This window comes from Schistocerca nitens, chromosome 2 (genome assembly GCF_023898315.1).
Source record: "Schistocerca nitens isolate TAMUIC-IGC-003100 chromosome 2, iqSchNite1.1, whole genome shotgun sequence".
In the NCBI taxonomy this organism is placed as follows: Eukaryota; Metazoa; Arthropoda; class Insecta; order Orthoptera; family Acrididae; genus Schistocerca; species Schistocerca nitens.
Window position 1 is genome coordinate 716972265 of NC_064615.1, and position 23101 is coordinate 716995365.

At 39.1% G+C, this 23101-nt stretch overlaps 1 protein-coding gene across 3 annotated transcripts in view; it reads right to left on the bottom strand.

Annotated features, from left to right (window-relative positions):
• Window positions 1–23101, bottom strand: part of LOC126236892 (protein timeless) — a 399100-nt gene that overhangs the window by 59181 nt on the left and 316818 nt on the right. For all 3 annotated transcript variants that reach the window (XM_049946528.1, XM_049946529.1, XM_049946531.1), the window contains 2 exons: window positions 12455–12594; window positions 12189–12315 (listed from right to left, as the gene is read on the bottom strand). In XM_049946528.1, coding sequence (XP_049802485.1) covers window positions 12189–12315; window positions 12455–12594 — 267 coding nt within the window. The remainder of the gene's footprint in view (window positions 1–12188; window positions 12316–12454; window positions 12595–23101) is intronic.

Below are 23101 nucleotides of genomic sequence, written 5' to 3' on the forward strand. Positions count from 1 at the left end.
GCCACTGCCAGTCAATGGGTATCACCACTTATCATCATCAGAAAGCCCAATAGACAACTACGTCTTTGTGCAGATTTTAATTCCACTGTCAATGCACAGTCTGTTGTGGATTTGTACCCTCTCCCTTGCCCCCTGCACTTAATGGATAAATTACAAAGGGCCATGTTCTTCTCAAAGATCAATCTCAAGTACACCTACTTGCAACTCCTTCTGGATAATGCAACAAAATCTTTCCTCATCAACACTTACATTGGGCTGTTCCAGTGTCAGCATCTACCCTTTGGCAGCACTTCCACTCCAGCCATTTTCCAACTGCTTTTAGAGTGACTGTCATTGAAGATCCACTCTTGCTCCAATTATGTGAACGATATCATCACCTCTGGCAGGACTCAAGAGGAGCACCTCCGGAACCTACTATGTCTCTTCGAAACCCTCACTGATGCAGGACTCTGATGCAACCAGGAGAAATGTGAATTTTCATGTGCCCAAATCAAATACATCAGTCACATCATTGACTACTGTGGTGTCAACCTTCCACCAGACACTTGGAGGCTATTTGGAAGCTCCCACCTCTGAAGAATCTTGGGGAACTCCAGGCTGTCCTTGGCAAGATCTCATAACATCTTCACTTCATCCCTAATGCTGCACAGTTCGTGACCCCCTTATTTGCTTTTAGAGAGAAGCATGTCTCTTTTGCCTCATTGCCTCAGCAAGTAATGGCTTTCCATGCATTAAAAAAATAAAAAATAAAAAAAATCTTGCTTAGTTACGATGATCCACAAGATCAATGCCATAGACCATCTAATTGCTTTTTTATTGAAATTGCTTAACACATCTCAGGTTAATTACAATCAACAAGAGAAGGAACACTTGGCAATCATTTAAGGCATTTCCAAGTTTCATCAGTATCTTTATGTATGGAAATTTTTCTGCTGGACTGACTACAAGCCCCTCACCAGTCAATTCCATCGAGCCAAACCTGTGTCCATCCAGATGGCACAAAATCTCCAACATTGGGTGCTTACCCTGGCCAATTACACTTATAAAATACTTCAACACCCAGCGGCATGCCATACCAATGAAAATACTTTATCTCACCTTCTTGTCGAATCAGATGCTGTGTTTGATTCTTCTGAGGGTGCTTGCTTTTATATTGAACAGACCAATGAAACCACCGTGGTTACCTCTCTGACTGACCACTATCAAATCACCAGGTCCACAGGGTAGGGCAGTACCCTTCAGCTCCTTTTGCGTTGGTTTTCCCAGTAGATTGCTTTTTGGTCCAAAATGGGGTTGTATTCCAGACCCAAGTGCTGATCCTGGCATCTTTGCAACAGCAGCTTTTGGACTTACTTCATAAAGGACTTTGAGGCATCATTTGTTAAAAGCAGTTGGCCAGGCAATACTGCACGTGGCTGGAGATGGACAAAGATATTGAACACATGATCATGCATTGCCAAGAATGTGATGGGAACCTGCCTGCTCCATGCTAAAAGGTTTTCAATTGGCACCGACAATCTTGCAGGGCTATTTTGGGATTAGCGATGGCTTATCATGGTGGACACTTTTTTCAAATTTCCTTCTGTGGTCCCTCTGCATTCCAGTGTTGGCCAGCATGATCTGGGCTCTAGCATCTATATTCTGCCAAGAAGGATTATCAACTACTATTGTATCTCATAATGGCTCGCAACTGACTTCAACAGAATTTGTGGATTCTGCAAGGTCAACAGCATCACGCACATCAGAACAGCACCTTTCACACTTAAGTCTAATGGTCAAGTGGAAAAATTTGTGTGTACCTTCAAAGTGCAGATGTCCAAGGTAAGTCAGTTTCACTCCAAAGAAATTACTCTGCTCCTGTTCTTATCAACATACCGTACGAGCCTCAGGAGATATGTTGTTAGCTGAACATCTGTATGGCAGGTCTCACTGGACAATGCTGCATCTCCTGTATCTCCTTTAGTCCCCAAGCACTCTTCCAGATCCCTCAACATTCCAGGCCAATGCCAACGTGTATTTCAGGGTCTTTAACGGTGGTCATTCATGGGAACCCAGCATTACTGTCAGGTAGGTGAGCAGAGCAAACTATGTTATTTAGGACACCATCATCACAGACATCAGAATCACCTGTGCTCTCATGCTGTTCCTGATCCTGCTGCAGGTCTTTCTGTTCTGGAGACTGTTTCAGGAGATGATTTCTCCCATGGCAGTTATCCTAAGTGGGTTTCGTATCTGCCACATGGCACTTCTGGAGTGATTCCCCCGTGTCACGACCACTGAAGCCTTCATAGCCTGGGTCACCTCAGACACAGTTACCACTCCCTCCACCACTGCAGCCACAGGCATCATGTCCCCTCACATCGCAGCCTATGGTACTGTGGCCACTTGCAGTGCAGTTGCAGCTGCAATTGATGCCATGGATGGTGCTCCTCCTGCTGTCCCAGCCACAATCACCATCCTCTTAACCAGCATTTACATGCCCTTGGACCTAGGCTTGCCTATGCCACTGCAGGATTGTCCATGCCAGGATGGGCAGGAGCTGCATTCTGCCTCTGGTTTTCCTTCCAGTTTTTTTGGGGGCCCACACAGCAAATGCTGGAATGTGAGCCAGTCATGTCCATATCCAGCTCCTGGTCTGACCTCATCTCTTTGCCTCGAGCTTGGCCCCCTCATCACTGCTGTGGGCCCACTTAGTAGACCACCACAGTAAAGCATATGATGGGTAGAAGTGTCGTATCATAAATGCCTACACTACGAGACCTGCTGCCACGTTACCACAGGTCACGTCACACAGCCTGTGGCTGGCCATTGAGGCGTAACATATCACTTTGGGGAAAGTGGTGTGTTATTCACTCTTCTCTCTAACCGAAGAAGGATAGTTATGACCTTGAAGAAGCATTTTTGTTCTTTTAGTAACTAAGCATTTGTTTTGGGCCTCATATTGTGTGGTAAATTTCGTTTCTTATATGCATGTCATGGGAGCAAAAGTGGAGGTAGTGTATCTGCAAAGGCAGGGGTGGTGGGCACCTGGATTCCTGCCCACATGATGGAGACACCTGCTCACCGGGAAAGTTATTCCATGAAAATGCCATCCCACCTCAGAGTTTCACTGGGGACCACAGAACCTCATAGTGCAAGAAAATACGATATTGCAGTGCCTATGTTAATCTGATTATGATGCAAAGTTCAAGTGGACATGCATGCATGTCCAAACGAACAGGCACTTTGGTGACTAGAGCCGTTATGAAATACATTTAATGTATTCTCAATGTATTTCACACTCGCAGTAAGCGGGAGATCCGGGTTTGAGTCCCACTCCAGCACAAATTTTCATTACTGTCATTCCATTCTCATGCTGATGGTTGTCATTATTCGCAATTGTGAATACATTAAATGTCATGCAAGACAATGGTCATGATGTCACTTGTCAAGGGAGACTCATAAAAGATAGTGGTAGCTAAATGACAAAGAGGAATATTTCTTGTGAGCTTTGTTAAATCTTTGTTATAGTAGAGTCTAACATGGAATATAATAACGAAGGTAAAATACATTTGTGATAAATGAGCAGTTGTGAATTTATTTTGTAGTGACTGGTGTTTGAGATTTCTAGCTGGTATGGACTTCGCACTTCGAGAAGAGAGTCTGCTGCCTCAAGACATAGCAACATGGTCCAGTCAAGCAGAAACAGTGACCACAAAGCTTGCAGCCTATAAAATCTACTTCCACGGGGCACCTGACAACATCGTTGTCCCTGACAATGAAGGCAACAGCTTGGATTTGCAGCAGTGTATAAACTGTCATTTGCACAGAAAATCAACAAATTCTAAAAAAAGTAAATATTACAAAGAGAAATTGCTGAATCCCTCAACAGTGACTCCATTAAGGGAACAAATAAGTGCACAAGTGGAAAGAAAAGCACAACACATGTGTCAGCAGCACTGCTAATTCCAATGTCAGCCACAGACAACCAACCGGGGGTGGTTGGGTCTGGCATGTGTTTGCTACTGGGAGCACAACAGCTTTGAGTGACCAACGTTTTCTATTGTTGGATATATACTGAGTCTTTGTGGTGCTGCAGAAGTAAACATCAAATTAGAATTGTGTGATAGTGATTTTGTTAGTGCATGCCAATGGTTACCAGAGGCGTAGCAACAAATGTCCCTGAGTGGTTGCAGGATTTGAATAACACTATAGCGGATTTAGAGAATGAAATATCAACTATAGAAGCTAAAACTTCATGTGTTACTAACTTATGAACCAAGTTTGGTGACATGAAAACAAGTTTAGAGAAACACATTAGGGCATCTTGACAAGAGGAGAAAGAGATAAATGCTAAAATAACAAAGTGCAAACTGTAAAAAAGACGTTAACTGGGGAGTAACACAACAAGATACATAAACAGTGCAATCAAGTAAAAGAGAAGGTTGATGAACAATTTCATGAGGTAAATAATGACGTGAGGAATGCAAGATTTTATGGAAGAGCAACAAATCTCTGACACACAATAGAGACACCAGGACCAACCAAGGAATCAGTTTTAAGGATTATTTCTACTTCCACCTTTTTAATTTACAGGATCATGTAACTGACTTCATAGAGCAGAAGGTACTAAAGAAAGCTGAATCAACTGTCAGTACAACACAGTATGCAGTTCTCTCAGATAGGCATGGGCAGGAATTACCGAAAATCTGGGATGAGGTCACAAAAATGAAAGAGGAGATGAATAAATGAAACCTACTGGGCAATAGCAGATTGTCAGGAGAGCTAATTGAGGAATTGCAACTGGGAAATGGAACAAGTTTTCCCAATCAATTTCCAAAGTTCAAACCAGAGGGAAATGTAAACCCGATGTATTTTTGGAGGGGACTTTCTAAGTCACTGGCTAAATGTCGTGACTATTCAAGAAAAATTATCCATATTGTGTTACACATTCTACACTCTACAGACATGATTTATTTATTAGCCTTGTAGCTTCAGCATCCATTTATGTCAATACATGATTTTAGATGTCTACTATCTTTCTGAAGAAGACAAATTTATATTTGTGGAAACCATGGTAAAAGGTTAATAAACCTTTAATTCTGAAAACTGGTTGGCTGTTATTTTCCAATTCTATCAAAAATCCATTTCAACATTTCAATCAAGTATGTTAATGAAAGGAGAAGAAATAACTAGCAGGAACATACTAATTCCCTAGAGTTAATGATGAAATTCAAAATTAGACAATAAATGTGATCCCTCCTGTATATTTTCCACATCAGTGGGTAACAGGGAATATTTTTTGTGTCAGGAGATAAACAAAGTTGTAAATGAAATACGAGATCGGAGCAGCCTTGTCTTAAAAGACAGTCCCACGAGCATGACTGTACACCTCCTTTTTTAGAGAAAACGACATTGCAGACGAAGGAAAGTTAGAAACCACATTAAGTGGAAACTGCAGCAGTCTAATTCATTCAGATAATTGTGCAACCCTAGATCATGTAGCGAAAATAAATGAATACAGAAGATTCTGTGAAAGTAGAATACCATTATCTAGCATGTGACAGTTTCCTCCTCCTTCATATAAATGTACAATCTCTTAGGTGTAAAATCAATGAATTACAACACTGGCTCGATAAAATCAACTGCAGTGTTCTATGCATCAATGAACACTGGATGAAAGACACTGAAATAGACTTGTGTGTTCCTCTTTGATATTTGTTAGTTACAAGCTACTGCAGAAAAAGTATTACACATGGTGGGGTCTCAATATATGTCAAAAGTAACCTTGAATTGCATTACTCAGTTATAGACCTTAGTAGAATATGCCTTGAAGCTACACTAGAAGTAGCCGGTGTGGTAATGCACGAACAGAAAACTGTAATTGTCTCAATCTATCGAATCCCAGGCTCTGATGAGATAGTATTTATAGAAAAAATTAATACTTTAATATTGTTGTTGTCAAAATATAAACAGCATAGAATTGTAATTGTAGGTGATATTAACATAGATATAAGGGCAAAGAGAAAAAATGTAATTCATATGATTAACACTCCGAAGTCATTAAACTATTACTGTCTCAATGAAAAACCCACTAGACTGAACGCATGCATTGACAACATAATTAGCAATGTACAAAGAGACTCCATACAATGTGATGTAATAGAATTAGGTATATCAGATCATGCAGGTCTATGGCTTCAAATAGAAAAGTCAGCCTTCAGTTCTACAGAGAGAGAGAAGTGACATATAGAATTCTAGGTGAATCCAATGTAAACAAAATGATAAACCAGTTAAAAGAAATGGATTGGACTCATGTAATGGATAACAAGAAAACGATTAATAAATGTTTTTCCATTTTCCTGACAGAGATCAAGCATATAGTAGAAATTACATGCCCCTTGGTAACCAAAAGGTACCAGAGTAATATTACTCATAAGCAACAAAATACTAACAAGTGGTACACCCCACAACTTAACAAACTCAGAATACTACTGATGATTATGAAAGACAAATCTCATAACAGTGATAGGGACAAGGAAAATTACACTAAAATGAGAAACCTTTACAGATTAGAAATAAAAAATGTGCTAATGATGAATATATTTTAAATTCTAAAAATAAATGTAAAGCTGCCTGGACTGTCATTAAAAGGGAAATTAATAATACCAATAAAGAAAGGAGTATCCCTATTGACTGCAATATTCTCAATGAATATTTTGTAAATAGCGTCACCACCCCACAAATCAATTCTGCCTCTGATGCAGAAGCATTGCTCACTTGTGCAAAACAGACAAGAAGTGAGAAGTTCACTTGGACCCGAATCACATTAAATGATATTCATACGTCAACAAAAACAAATTAAGTAATTCCAAAACAGAAGATTATTATGGACTCAGTAATCTCATCATTAAATGTATAGCAAAAGAAATTGAAATGCCACTTCTCTCACTATCAGAGTACTTGATGAAGGAATATTCCCCGACTGTCTTAAGCTCACAGTTACATTGCCTGTGTATAAAAAAGGTGAAAGAAACCTCCCAAATAACAACAGACCCATTTCAATAGTACCAATCATATCCAAGTTAGTAGAAAATTGTGTGCATAAGCAGATATACAGGTATTTTGAAACCAACAAAATTTTAAATGAACAACAGTTTGGTTTCAGGTCACACCTATCAACTGTAAAAGCAGTAGAAGCTTTGGTAAGCAATGTTTATGAAGGGTATGAAAAAGACATGACATACTCATCAAAAAGTTAAAATACTATGGCATTGAAGATGACACACTCCGACTATCCAGATCTTTTTTAAGCAATAGGTTACAACTTGTATATACAAATAAGCAGAGGTCAGAAATACTCCCTATAGAAAGAGGAATACCCCAAGGCACTGTTCTTGGACATTTTCTGTTCATTGGCTATGTTAATGACTTCTCGAATTACATACCGTGTAAGACCATACTATATGCTGACGATATGACATTAGTAAGTACAGGAGAGAACTTACAGAGTGTACTGGACAAAAATAGAGAAATGATGCAAATGGCTAATTACTGGTGTCAGGCTAACCAACTGTGCATAAATCAAACAAAAACAGAAGAAATAATATTTAATCTCAAAGTAACTAAAAATGAAAACAAAACAGTGAAATTACTTGGACTAATCATAGACCCCCCCCCCCCCCCCCCATGAGCCATGGACCTTGCCGTTGGTGAGGAGGCTTGCGTGCCTCAGCGATACAGATGGCCGTACCGTAGGTGCAACCACAATGGAGGGGTATCTGTTGAGAGGCCAGACAAACATGTGGTTCCTGAAGAGGGGCAGCAGCCTTTTCAGTAGTTGCAGGGCAACAGTCTGGATGATTGATTGATCTGGCCTTGTAACATTAACCAAAACGGCCTTGCTGTGCTGGTACTGCGAACGGCTGAAAGCAAGGGGAAACTACAGCCGTAATTTTTCCCGAGGACATGCAGCTTTACTGTATGATTAAATGATGATGGCGTCCTCTTGGGTAAAATATTCCGGAGGTAAAATAGTCCCCCATTTGGATCTCCGGGCGGGGACTACTCAAGAGGACATCGTTATCAGGAGAAAGAAAACTGGAATTCTACTGATCGGAGCGTGGAATGTCAGACCCCTTAATCGGGCAGGTAGGTTAGAAAATTTAAAAAGGGAAATGGATAGGTTAAAGTTAGATATAGTGGGAATTAGTGAAGTTCGGTGGCAGGAGGAACAAGACTTTTGGTCAGGTGATTACAGGGTTATAAATACAAAATCAAATAGGGGTAATGTAGGAGTAGGTTTAATAATGAATAAAAAAATAGGAGTGCGGGTTAGCTACTACAAACAGCATAGTGAATGCATTATTGTGGCCAAGATAGACACAAAGCCCATACCTACTACAGTAGTACAAGTTTATATGCCAACTAGCTCTGCAGATGATGAAGAAATTGATGAAATGTATGACGAGATAAAATAAATTATTCAGGTAGTGAAGGGAGACGAAAATTTAATAGTCATGGGTGACTGGAATTCGTCAGTAGGAAAAGGGAGAGAAGGAAACATAGTAGGTGAATATGGATTGGGGGGAAGAAATGAAAGAGGAAGCCACCTTGTAGAATTTTGCACAGAGCATAACTTAATCATAGCTAACACTTGGTTCAAGAATCATAAAAGAAGGTTGTATACCTGGAGGAATCCTGGAGATACTAAAAGGTATCAGATAGATTATATAATGGTAAGACAGAGATTTAGGAACCAGGTTTTAAATTGTAAGACATTTCCAGGGGCAGATGTGGATTCTGACCACAATCTATTGGTTATGAACTGCAGATGGAAACTGAAGAAACTGCAAAAAGGTGGGAATTTAAGGAGATGGGACCTGGATAAACTGAAAGAACCAGAGGTTGTAGAGAGTTTCAGGGAGAGCATAAGGGAACAATTGACAGGAATGGGGGAAAGAAATACAGTAGAAGAAGAATGGGTAGCTCTGAGGGAGGAAGTAGTGAAGGCAGCAGAGGATCAAGTAGGTAAAAAGATGAGGGCTAATAGAAATCCTTGGGTAACAGAAGAAATATTGAATTTAATTGATGAAAGGAGAAAATATAAAAATGCAGTAAATGAAGCAGGCAAAAAGGAATACAAACGTCTCAAAAATGATAGCGACAGGAAGTGCAAGATGGCTAAGCAGGGATGGCTAGAGGACAAATGTAAGGATGTAGAGGCTTGTCTCACTAGGGGTAAGATAGATACTGCCTACAGGAAAATTAAAGAGACCTTTGGAGAGAAGAGAACCACTTGTATGAATATCAAGAGCTCAGATGGAAACCCAGTTCTAAGCAAAGAAGGAGTATATAGAGGGTTTATACAAGGGCGATGTACTTGAGGACAATATTATGGAAATGGAAGAGGATGTAGATGAAGATGAAATGGGAGATAAGATACTGCGTGAAGAGTTTGACAGAACACTGAAAGACCTGAGTCGAAACAAGGCCCCGGGAGTAGACAACATTCCATTAGAACTACTGATGGCCTTGGGAGAGCCAGTCATGACAAAACTCTACCATCTGGTGAGCAAGATGTATGAGACAGGCGAATTACCCACAGACTTCAAGAAGAATATAATAATTCCAATCCCAAAGAAAGCAGGTGTTGACAGGTGTGAAAATTACCGGACTATCAGTTTAATAAGTCACAGCTGCAAAATACTAACGCGAATTCTTTACAGACGAATGGAAAAACTGGTAGAAGCGGACCTCGGGGAAGATCAGTTTGGATTCCGTAGAAATGTTGGAACACGTGAGGCAATACTAACCTTACGACTTATCTTAGAAGAAAGATTAAGAAAAGGCAAACCTACATTTCTAGCATTTGTAGACTTAGAGAAAGCTTTTGACAACGTTAACTGGAATACTCTCTTTCAAATTCTGAAGGTGGCAGGGGTAAAATATAGGGAGCGAAAGGCTATTTACAATTTGTACAGAAACCATATGGCAGTTATAAGAGTCGAGGGGCATGAAAGGGAAGCAGTGGTTGGGAAAGGAGTGAGACAGGGTTGTAGCCTCTCCCCGATGTTATTCAATCTGTATATTGAGCAAACAGTAAAGCAAACAAAAGAAAAATTCAGAGTAGGTATTAAAATTCATGGAGAAGAAGTAAAAACTTTGAGGTTCGCCGATGACATTGTAATTCTGTCAGAGACAGCAAAGGACTTGGAAGAGCAGTTGAACGGAATGGACAGTGTCTTGAAAGGAGGATATAAGATGAACATCAACAAAAGCAAAACGAGGATAATGGAATGTAGTCGAATTAAATCGGATGATGTTGAGGGGATTAGATTAGGAAATGAGACTCTTAAAGTAGTAAAGGAGTTTTGCTATGTAGGGAGCAAAATAACTGATGATGGGCGAAGTAGAGAGGATATAAAATGTAGACTGGCAATGGCAAGGAAATCGTTTCTGAAGAAGAGAAATTTGTTAACATCGAGTATAGATTTAAGTGTCAGGAAGTCGTTTCTGAAAGTATTTGTATGGAGTGTAGCCATGTATGGAAGTGAAACATGGACGATAACCAGTTTGGACAAGAATAGAATAGAAGCTTTTGAAATGTGGTGCTACAGAAGAATGCTGAAGATAAGGTTGGTAGATCACGTAACTAATGAGGAGGTATTGAATAGGATTGGGGAGAAGAGAAGTTTATGGCACAACCTGACTAGAAGAAGGGATCAGTTGGTAGGACATGTTTTGAGGCATCAAGGGATCACAAATATAGCATTGGAGGGCAGCGTGGAGGGTAAAAATCGTAGAGGGAGACCAAGAGATGAATACACTAAGCAGATTCAGAAGGATGTAGGTTGCAGTAGGTACTGGGAGATTAAGAAGCTTGCACAGGATAGAGTAGCATGGAGAGCTGCATCAAACCAGTCTCAGGACTGAAGACCACAACAACAACAACAACAACAACAACAATCATAGACCAAAAGCTCTCATGGGAAGGACACACCAATTATCTATGTAGTAAACTAGCACGAGTACTTTTCTTATTGTATAAATTAAGAAACAGTGTGAGCAAGCAATTGCTACTCCACTCATAGTATGCTTTTTTTCATTCCCAACTGCAATATGGAATATTGGGGGCTGAATGTATTTTCAGATGGCAGAAGAAAGCAATCAGGTGCATGGAGGGGTTAGCACCCAGAGAGTACTGCAGAAATTATTTTAAATCTCTTGGCGTAATGACAGTGCCAAGCATGTACATATATAACTGTCTATTATATGCCAGAAAAAATCTGAAAAAATTGAATATGAGATGTGATTTGCATGCACACAGTACAAGAAACAGTCACCTGCTGGACTTGCCTTCCACAAGACTTGCTGTAGTCCATAATAACGACAAGTACTTAAGCATAAAATTTTTCAGTAAGTTACCATGCTCAGCTCGTACAGTACCACTAAATAAATATAAGAATACATTGCAATCCTGGCTAAAAAACAATGAATTATACAACTGAAGAATTCTTAGAAACTAATCATCAAAATATATGTTTTACCTAAGTTATGAAGAAAATGTTTTGATATTATATAAACTAGTTATTTACTGTGATTCTATTCTTATGTGTGTATTTAATTACTGTATAAAACATTGTTTTACATAATGCTAAAGAAAAGGTCTTTAGTTCCTTTTCTCAACTTTCTGTAACTATTTGAATATCGTACTGAAACTAAAACCCTCTGTAAACTTTGACGAAGCCAGTTGTATGAAAAATACTGAAAGGCTAATAAAAACATTCTATTCTATTCTATTTGTTGACACAAAAATTACTTGCAATTCATCTGCTGAAGTATTTTGTAACCTGTAAATTACGATTAATATTCAGTAAGCTGAATTAACCTCCATTTCTTCCCTGTTTAATTTATGTTGTAGCCAAAAATAAAATTCATGTAAGAATAATTTGCAAAGCTTGATATCTGAAAAATATTTGATTTGTCAGTGTGTCCTTTTTTTACAATGTACTGAAAAAATTCTCTCTCTCTGCTCTCATGGAAAGTTTATGCTTAAGGTAACAGCCCTGTCAAAAACTTTATTTCCAGTTAATTATTTGAACTATACTAGATTCTCATCTTTAACTAACATTTACATTTGTAATAATATGACCTCATCTAAAAAAGGAGATGATTTTATATGAGGGCAAAATTGTTGTTTGTCTTACACCAATTTTAGTTTTGTTGATAGATCCATTTTCATTATACATTTCTTTCATCTTTCCAAAGGGATCAGAACTCCTTGCACTCTGTACATAGTACCAGTATAAATTATCTTTCTCATCCTTTGACCACCTGTAGCACAATAATGAAAATTCACATTAGACTTCACTAGACAATTTAATATGATGTATCTTTATTCTCTTATCACTGAATAATAGATATTAGGTAAAAGACTACATATGTGATCTTAAATACTGATAAATGTTCTTACCCTGTATCTTTGTCACTTTTAATACTTTCTGAGTCTTTCATTTGTACATTTTGTTCAGATGGTAGATGAAGAGCCACTGGAGTTTGTTTAGGTACATTAACAAATTTGTGGATCACATATTCAATTAAATCAGACCAAACCTGTTTTAAATACAAGGAAACCTTTTAAATACAACTAAAATAAAGAATTACACATATGAGAGTCCATAAGAGCTTTCAAAAATACAAGTTTCTAATGAAGATAGAGTTTGAAAATGGATGTGATGGTCCAAAACTAGTCATCACACAGAAATGACTATTATCACAAATGTGATGGATACTGGAAGAGACTTTAAAAATAAATAAATAAACTTCTTAGTCCTCCACATTTTTTGGAACTGTATCATAAGAGTGTTGAATATAACATATAAATGCTTAAGAAGGACAGAGACCCAACAACCAAATATGTTGTTCTCCTATTTATTGAAGAGAAAAAATGAAAAAAGGAGAAGACCAGCATAACTGACTGAGTGAAACAATGACAACTAGCACATTTGGCATTTCTTAAAGGATCTTGAAAATTAAATAAAGTATAAAGCATTAAAATCCAGTAATCTGATGTAAATATTCTATTGCAAAATAGTGAAGCTTTAAACATACAGTTGTATTGACTTACTATGCCACCAAGCGTGACAGTGCAATTGTAAGGTAACAGATCTAACCAGCTGGCAGCACATTAGTATCTTCCATGATTATTTGAATATGTGGAGGTAAATTGATTATGCTAATATTTTCCAATTCAAGTAATAGTAAGTGATGTAAATATCAGCATATTTTTGATGCTTTAATGTGATGCAGTTTAAAATTATGTAATGTACTGACAGATAATTTCTGTGCATTTACTTTAAAAAAGTATCTCGTCCGTAAGTGAGGTTCTGAAATGCAGCCTAACTTATGACTGACCCCTACCTTTTGTGAAATGTTATCAACTTCGATAATTTAGTCTTGTTAAAGGACTCTTAACTGTAACTGGGCTGATAAATTTCCATAAATTTTGACTGGTGCTTTTTATTAAAAAAAATACATATATAAAACCAATGTTGAATGGTAAACTGGTGCTGGGTATAAATTTAAAAGTGGTAAACCCTGAAGCATTGTATAGTTTCCAATAATGTAATGATGAAACTTCTTCATAAACACAGTATTAGGGTAAATATATAAAATTTTTACTAATGTGTTTTTATTTAAATAGTTTCTTCCCAACCCAAGTTCCCTAAAAAGATACTTTGTGCATTTGACTGTGTAATGTGTTTGTCCCAGATGGACTAAAATAAATTTCCTTTGTGTGACAATCCATTTGTTAATTATTGTTAGGCATCTGAGAGTGTAAATTTGCTTGGAGGGTGTTCTGAGTAAGTTCCAGGAGATTATTTTGAATGCCTGATAGTCTATATTTTGCTTAACAACAAATGAAATGTTGTTTGTATGTACCTAGAGTAGGCTGAAACTTCCCACTGATATTTTAGGCACTGACATTCTTTTGAGAAGAGCTGCGCCACTTACTAATCTAGTCATGCAGATTTAGATTTTTCATGATTTCTTGTATTCACATACCGAGATAGCTGGATCAATTCCTTTGCAAAGGTTGTGGTGAATTCCCACACTTTTAACATCCAGTCCAAGCTTGCGCTCCTCTCAAGGACCTAGCTATAGATGTGATGTTGAAACTTAACCATCTTAGGCTTCATAACTTACCATTTTTAAAACTTGAAGTTTTCTTTGATGACCCAACTACTTCCCACGACATTTTTACCATATTGTCAGCTAACTGGCATTTGCTGCAACATTATTTTGGCTTTGTGCTGTCTAGCCAGTCTTTTTGGAAATTACAACTTAGAATCCATGCCCCTACTAAAAAGTCCATATTTTCCGCTGATGTTTTAGCTTTTATGTTTTGTAGTAGATTATACTACATTTCCACTGATTAAAAATAATTTCTTTTAGTTTCAAACGGTACTCCTTTCATGAAGATGAAAAAGGAAAAAAGAACACACATTATGTTTCCACAACAACCAGTTCAGCAGGATTATTTATGTAAAAGAGCAACTTATTTGAAGTAAAGGATACCATGTGTATCTCTGATACAAAATGATGGTATTATGTCTACTTTCTGTGCTAATTTATTGCAATTAGTTGAGAAACAGAAAGGAAGAGAAGATTGCGACACATGACAGTTTCCTATAAAAACTTATTCGCAACACAAAGACTTATTGGCAGTGCATAATGGAAGAGATCACCATGAGATTAAAGTGTGTACTGCTATTGCTAATTAATCTTGTCAGTTGACCCTCCTACTTATGTGTGTCTATGGAATACATCAACTGTGAAAGAAGCCTTGAAGACATTAAAATAAGTCTGTGAAACTTGGCCAAAATATAGGACTGCTAAGAACATTCTTAACAACTGGAAAGCAGAACTGTTTGTCGTTGGAAGAATAGATATCAAAGAACTTTCAGAGGTCAAACTAAGTGAATGGTCTTAATTTCGAATGTGAAAGTGGAGTGGGTAGGGTTTAATGTAATAGCAGGGTTGTCCGATGGGGAAAAACCAATAATAATGGGCAGACAGAACTACAATATTTCAATACTGGGGGGTTCCATAAAGAACAAAAACTACAGGAGCTAAAGCATGATGCATAAGGCAATTCAAATGTTAAGAATGTAGATCCTCTAGGATATAATAAAGAAAACCATACAAATCCACACCACATTCCTATAGGTACAAGGTGATACAACTGCAGTGAATATCAGCACACACTAAAGAATTGTTGCAGTTAAAGCAAGGCAAGCAGAAAAAGTCTTTCTAAGTAATGAGTCAGTAAACATTTTTAACACCACCAGCATCTGGTAAAATCATGCATAAAGAATGGTATGTAAAATCCAATGCATCAGCACTTACGATGAAGTGCACATGTGATTTCAATTTAAAAAAGCAGTAAACGATAAAAGCATTATAAGACTTTAAGTACACAGTCTATGGCATAAAACAAGCTAGTCACTATTGGAACACCAAACTAGTAATACTCTAATATGTTTAAATTTCAAGAAATCCACAGATGACTGCTTTGTTTACAAGAAAAAAGCAAAGAACAGAAATATTTGTCTTCATTGTTTATGTAGATGACATGCTGATTTTTAGTAGCAATCTATAGAGCAAAAATTACTTTAAGAAACAATTTAAACAGAAAGAGCTTGGAGAAGTGATTTATGAGGGATACCCAGCATTGACTTTTATGAGTGGAACAGACTCATTATTAAAATCAGTTTTTAGTCAAATAGAGGATAACATGGAAATCTGTAATTCAGTATCCATGCCGCTAGACGATAACCAAGTATTAACTCAGAAAATGATTTCAAAGACAGAGAAAAAGGGCTACCATGAAGAATGCCCCATAAAGAGAGGCTATAGGTAGTTTAATGTGTGCACAATTCGGTTGTTGTTGTTGTTGTGGTCTTCAGTCCTGAGACTGGTTTGATGCAGCTCTCCATGCTACTCTATCCTGTGCAAGCTTCTTCATCTCCCAGTACCTACTGCAACCTACATCCTTCTGAATCTGCTTAGTGTATTCATCTCTTGGTCTCCCTCTACGATTTTTACCCTCCACGCTGCCCTCCAATGCTAAATTTGTGATCCCTTGATGCCTCAAAACATGTCCTACCAACCGATCCCTTCTTCTAGTCAAGTTGTGCCACAAACTTCTCTTCTCCCCAATCCTATTCAATACCTCCTCATTAGTTACGTGATCTACCAACCTTATCTTCAGCATTCTTCTGTAGCACCACATTTCGAAAGCTTCTATTCTCTTCTTGTCCAAACTGGTTATCGTCCATGTTTCACTTCCATACATGGCTACACTCCATACAAATACTTTTAGAAACGACTTCCTGACACTTAAATCTATACTCGATGTTAACAAATTTCTCTTCTTCAGAAACGATTTCCTTGCCATTGCCAGTCTACATTTTATATCCTCTCTACTTCGCCCATCATCAGTTATTTTACTCCCTAAATAGCAAAACTCCTTTACTACTTTAAGTGTCTCATTTCCTAATCTAATCACCTCAGCATCACCCGATTTAATTCGACTACATTCCATTATCCTCGTTTTGCTTTTGTTGATGTTCATCTTATATCCTCCTTTCAAGACACTGTCCATTCCGTTCAACTGCTCTTCCAAGTCCTTTGCTGTATCTGACAGAATTACAATGTCATCGGCGAACCTCAAAGTTTTTACTTCTTCTCCATGAATTTTAATACCTACTCTGAATTTTTCTTTTGTTTACTTTACTGCTTGCTCAATATACAGATTGAATAACATCGGGGAGAGGCTACAACCCTGTCTCATTCCTTGCCCAATCACTGCTTCCCTTTCATGCCCCTCGACTCTTATAACTGCCATCTGGTTTCTGTACAAATTGTAAATAGCCTTTCGCTCCCCGTATTTTACCCCTGCCACCTTCAGAATTTGAAAGAGAGTATTCCAGTTAACATTGTCAAAAGCTTTCTCTAAGTCTGCAAATGCTAGAAACGTAGGTTTGCCTTTCTAAGATAAGTCATAAGGTTAGTATTGCCTCACGTGTTCCAACATTTCTACAGAATCCAAACTGATCTTCCCCGAGGTCCGCTTCTACCAGTTTTTCCATTCGTCTGTAAAGAATTCGCGTTAGTATTTTGCAGCTGTGACTTATTAAACTGATAGTCCGGTAATTTTCACACCTGTCAACACCTGCTTTCTTTGGGATTGGAATTATTATATTCTTCTTGAAGTCTGTGGGTAATTCGCCTGTCTCATACATCTTGCTCACCAGATGGTAGAGTTTTGTCATGACTGGCTCTCCCAAGGCCATCAGTAGTTCTAATGGAATGTTGTCTACTCCCGGGGCCTTGTTTCGACTCAGGTCTTTCAGTGTTCTGTCAAACTCTTCACGCAGTATCTTATCTCCCATTTCATATTCATCTACATCCTCTTCCATTTCCATAATATTGTCCTCAAGTACATCGCCCTTGTATAAACCCTCTATACACTCCTTCTTTGCTTAGAACTGGGTTTCCATCTGAGCTCTTGATATTCATACAAGTGGTTCTCTTCTCTCCAAAGGTCTCTTTAATTTTCCTGTAGGCAGTATCTATCTTACCCCTAGTGAGACAAGCCTCTACATCCTTACATTTGTCCTCTAGCCATCCCTGCTTAGCCATCTTGCACTTCCTGTCGCTATCATTTTTGAGACGTTTGTATTCCTTTTTGCCTGCTTCATTTACTGCATTTTTATATTTTCTCCTTTCATCAATTAAATTCAATATTTCTTCTGTTACCCAAGGATTTCTATTAGCCCTCATCTTTTTACCTACTTGATCCTCTGCTGCCTTCACTACTTCCTCCCTCAGAGCTACCCATTCTTCTTCTACTGTATTTCTTTCCCCCATTCCTGTCAATTGTTCCCTTATGCTCTCCCTGAAACTCTCTACAACCTCTGGTTCTTTCAGTTTATCCAGGTCCCATCTCCTTAAATTCCCACCTTTTTGCAGTTTCTTCAGTTTCCATCTGCAGTTCATAACCAATAGATTGTGGTCAGAATCCACATCTGCCCCTGGAAATGTCTTACAATTTAAAACCTGGTTCCTAAATCTCTGTCTTACCATTATATAATCTATCTGATACCTTTTAGTATCTCCAGGATTCTTCCAGGTATACAACCTTCTTTTATGATTCTTGAACCAAGTGTTAGCTATGATTAAGTTATGCTCTGTGCAAAATTCTACAAGGTGGCTTCCTCTTTCATTTCTTCCCCCCAATCCATATTCACCTACTATGTTTCCTTCTCTCCCTTTTCCTACTGACGAATTCCAGTCACCCATGACTATTAAATTTTCGTCTCCCTTCACTACCTGAATAATTTATTTTATCTCGTCATACATTTCATCAATTTCTTCATCATCTGCAGAGCTAGTTGGCATATAAACTTGTACTACTGTAGTAGGTATGGTATTTGTGTCTATCTTGGCCACAATAATGCATTCACTATGCTGTTTGTAGTAGCTAACCCGCACTCCTATTTTTTTATTCATTGTTAAACCTACTCCTGCATTACCCCTATTTGATTTTGTATTTATAACCCTGTAATCACCTGACCAAAAGTCTTGTTCCTCCTGCCACCGAACTTCACTAATTCCCACTATATCTAACTTTAACCTATCCATTTCCCTTTTTAAATTTTCTAACCTACCTGCTCGATTAAGGGGTCTGACATTCCACGCTCCGATCCGTAGAATTCCAGTTTTCTTTCTCCTGATAACGATGTCCTCTTGAGTAGTCCCCGCCCGGAGATCCAAATGGGGGACTATTTTACCTCCGGAATATTTTACCCAAGAGGACGCCATCATCATTTAATCATACAGTAAAGCTGCATGTCCTCGGGAAAAATTACGGCTGTAGTTTCCCCTTGCTTTCAGCCGTTCGCAGTACCAGCACAGCAAGGCCGTTTTGGTTAATGTTACAAGGCCAGATCAGTCAATCATCCAGACTGTTGCCCCTGCAACTACTGAAAAGGCTGCTGCCCCTCTTCAGGAACCACTTGTTTGTCTGGCCTCTCAACAGATACCCCTCCGTTGTGGTTGCACCTACGGTACGGCCATCTGTATCGCTGAGGCACGCAAGCCTCCCCACCAACGGCAAGGTCCATGGTTCAATTCGGTAATAAGCCAAATTTTACATATGCGGGAATAACCCAATCAGTAAACAGAAAGCTCTGACATCTAAAAAGAACTATAGATTTGAAACAATCATTTTCTAAAAATGGGGATCACAACATCACAGGAAAGAGTGATGCTGAATGGGCTGGTGATGATAAAAATAGGAAACGGACGACCAGTTTCTTGTTTAAGTCACAAGGTGCAAAAGTTTCAAGGAACAGCTCCACAACAAAAGCTGGATACATGGCAATAACCATTAACTGTGAGGAAGTATTCTGGATGCAAGAACTAGAAAGATTTTTCCTTTCTCAAAAACATGCCCTAATTAAGTTGTAGTGGAGCAACAAAGGTGCAGCTACCCTACCAATGACAAATAGGTTCAGAGGTTGCATTAAAAACATTGATACCATGCATTTCATCTTGTGCAAAATTGATTTTGCAGAAATAACAGTAAAGCAAATTTCAAGTTAACACACATGATGGCAAAGCTGCTGCCACGAACCAGACATAAGTACACAGGTGTGTGTGTGTGTGTGTGTGTGTGTGTGTGTGTGTGTGTCAATTATCTTTTGTGTGTGCCTGTCAACGACTCAATGCCCCTGATATCTGATGAGTGATCTCCTTTACTCTTAAATTATTTCCTTTCTGCCAGAACTTTCCTTTTATATTGCACAATAGTGTCATATTCATTCTGGCAAAGTTAAAAATTTCCAGATAGAAAAGGCACACACTCCTTATTATTCAATATCATCCTCTACAGGAACAACTTAATCACATTCTATGCCAAAGCTTTAGCTGTCCTTTATTATGTCCTGAATTTAAGAAAACCTTCTCAGAATCCTTCCCACCTCTCCAAAAAAGGTGTTCTGTTGTTGACAAAATCTATAAAACACAACCCCTTGCCATATGGGCCACATCCCTGCAAAAGACCTTAGTGCATGGCCTGTCTTATGCACACACCCAACACATCTTAATTCACTCCCATCCCTTAAGGTAGATGCCAGGGTGCTTCCTTTGAAAAGACATGGCTGATTTTCTTACCAAATTCAAGCTTGCGCTCCATCTCTAATGATGTTGTTAGTGATGGGATGTTAAACCCTACTCTTTCTTCTTTCTTCTGGTCCCACCAAAGGCATATCCTATCTCATTGATCAGAGATAGGGACATCTGGAAGCGTTCATGTCATATTGCGTTACCTCTGAGAAAACGTGTTTCAGTGGGTCTGCAACCATGTTTGGCTCGATAATACACTATTGTCTTGGTCACTATATTCCTTTTAGTATTGCACCTGATCACAAGTTTCACTTATACAGCATCTTCAAATCAAATCTATTGTACAGAGAACTAACATTAAAAGGATGGAACAAACTTTTATACAAACAATGTTTACAATAATTGCTGCGATGCATAAGTGGATCACATATCTTATGGATCCATAGTATCTAGTCAGAGTACTTAATCAACATTAAAAGCCAAACTGACTCTCGTAATGCAACACATTAAAAAGTAAGCATGCCTGCCACCAGATGGCTGTAGCTAATGTCACATATTATTTCCCACATGAATTTTTAATTTGAAACAATTATTCCCATCCTTAAATATCCTAATTACTATTAATAACTTGAATAAGCAGTATTAATATACCACAACAATATTTATATAACAGCTGTACGAAGCTTGTTGTAAAAAGATATGTAACATTTTATGGCTGTACTGATACAAAACAAATGTCACGTATCTTTGTGCAACAATCTTTGCACAGCTTTGAACTCCCACTGAAGTTGTGTGGACTATCTGTTTAGTATTACATTTTCTGACAATGGCCTAAGAAGCCAAAAGACAGTTCATAGTGGACTATTAAATAAAAATTATTGTGGAACATTAATATTGTGCTCTCATGTTATTAATGTGTCTATGTTCCTCCAAGAACTGACGAAATATTCCACAAATATTCTAATTACTGCATAACAATATTATCACTCACCATACAGTGATGATCCTGAGTCGCACATAGACACAACAAAAAGACTGTCAGATATTGAGCTTTCAGCCAACAAGGCCTTTGTTAGAAACAGACAACATACTCATGCTCACACACACTCACACAGATGCAACTCACACACACATGACCACAGTCTCCGCCCCCAGCAGCCAGAGACTGTGGTCATCCTGGATTTTCTGTTATCTAATTACAGCATAAACATATAACATTTAGATATGGATCACATTGAAAAACAATGATGACAGTAATAACATAAATGACAGCAAAAAGCAATAACAGTAAAAAACACTGATAACAGTGAACAATATTGACAATGACAGTACATGTGCATGCGTCTGTAGGTGTTTTCTAAAGTCTAACTTTCTGTTATTACAGTATGTTGATAATTATTACTTTGGGACAACCTATCACAATGGAATAAAACACAATTGTTATGTCATACTTGTTTTGCCTTTATTCTTTGCAAGGCATCTTCAGTAGCAAATTTCACATTTTTTGGTCTACATGCTGTGTTCTTATTCCTAATGCAGTGAAATGTAAAAAAAGAAATTTCAAATAGCAGTTATCAAAAGAACAGCTATAACAAAGGGATGAGAACACATCATGTAAATCAACATCCAAAAAATTTGACACTGAAGATGTCTTGCAAACAATAAAAGCGAAATGCACACATAATATATATGTAATAAAAGGTGAAACACCATAAAAATGTAAATGTTAGTTTATTCAAAATCGTTAACCAGTGAAAATACACTCCTGGAAATGGAAAAAAGAACACATTGACACCGGTGTGTCAGACCCACCATACTTGCTCCGGACACTGCGAGAGGGCTGTACAAGCAATGATCACACGCACGGCACAGCGGACACACCAGGAACCGCGGTGTTGGCCGTCGAATGGCGCTAGCTGCGCAGCATTTGTGCACCGCCGCCGTCAGTGTCAGCCAGTTTGCCGTGGCATACAGAGCTCCATCGCAGTCTTTAACACTGGTAGCATGCCGTGACAGCGTGGACGTGAACCGTATGTGCAGTTGACGGACTTTGAGCGAGGGCGTATAGTGGGCATGCGGGAGGCCGGGTGGACGTACCGCCGAATTGCTCAACACGTGGGGCGTGAGGTCTCCACAGTACATCGATGTTGTCGCCAGTGGTCGGCGGAAGGTGCACGTGCCCGTCGACCTGGGACCGGACCGCAGCGACGCACGGATGCACACCAAGACCGTAGGATCCTACGCAGTGCCGTAGGGGACCGCACCGCCACTTCCCAGCAAATTAGGGACACTGTTGCTCCTGGGGTATCGGCGAGGACCATTCGCAACCGTCTCCATGAAGCTGGGCTACAGTCCCGCACACCGTTAGGCCGTCTTCCGCTCACGCCCCAACATCATGCAGCCCGCCTCCAGTGGTGCCGCGACAGGCGTGAATGGAGGGACGAATGGAGACGTGTCGTCTTCAGCGATGAGAGTCGCTTCTGCCTTGGTGCCAATGATGGTCGTATGCGTGTTTGGCGCCGTGCAGGTGAGCGCCACAATCAGGACTGCATACGACCGAGGCACACAGGGCCAACACCCGGCATCATGGTGTGGGGAGCGATCTCCTACACTGGCCGTACACCACTGGTGATCGTCGAGGGGACACTGAATAGTGCACGGTACATCCAAACCGTCATCGAACCCATCGTTCTACCATTCCTAGACCGGCAAGGGAACTTGCTGTTCCAACAGGACAATGCACGTCCGCATGTATCCCGTGCCACCCAACATGCTCTAGAAGGTGTAAGTCAACTACCCTGGCCAGCAAGATCTCCGGATCTGTCCCCCATTGAGCATGTTTGGGACTGGATGAAGCGTCATCTCACGCGGTCTGCACGTCCAGCACGAACGCTGGTCCAACTGAGGCGCCAGCTGGAAATGGCGT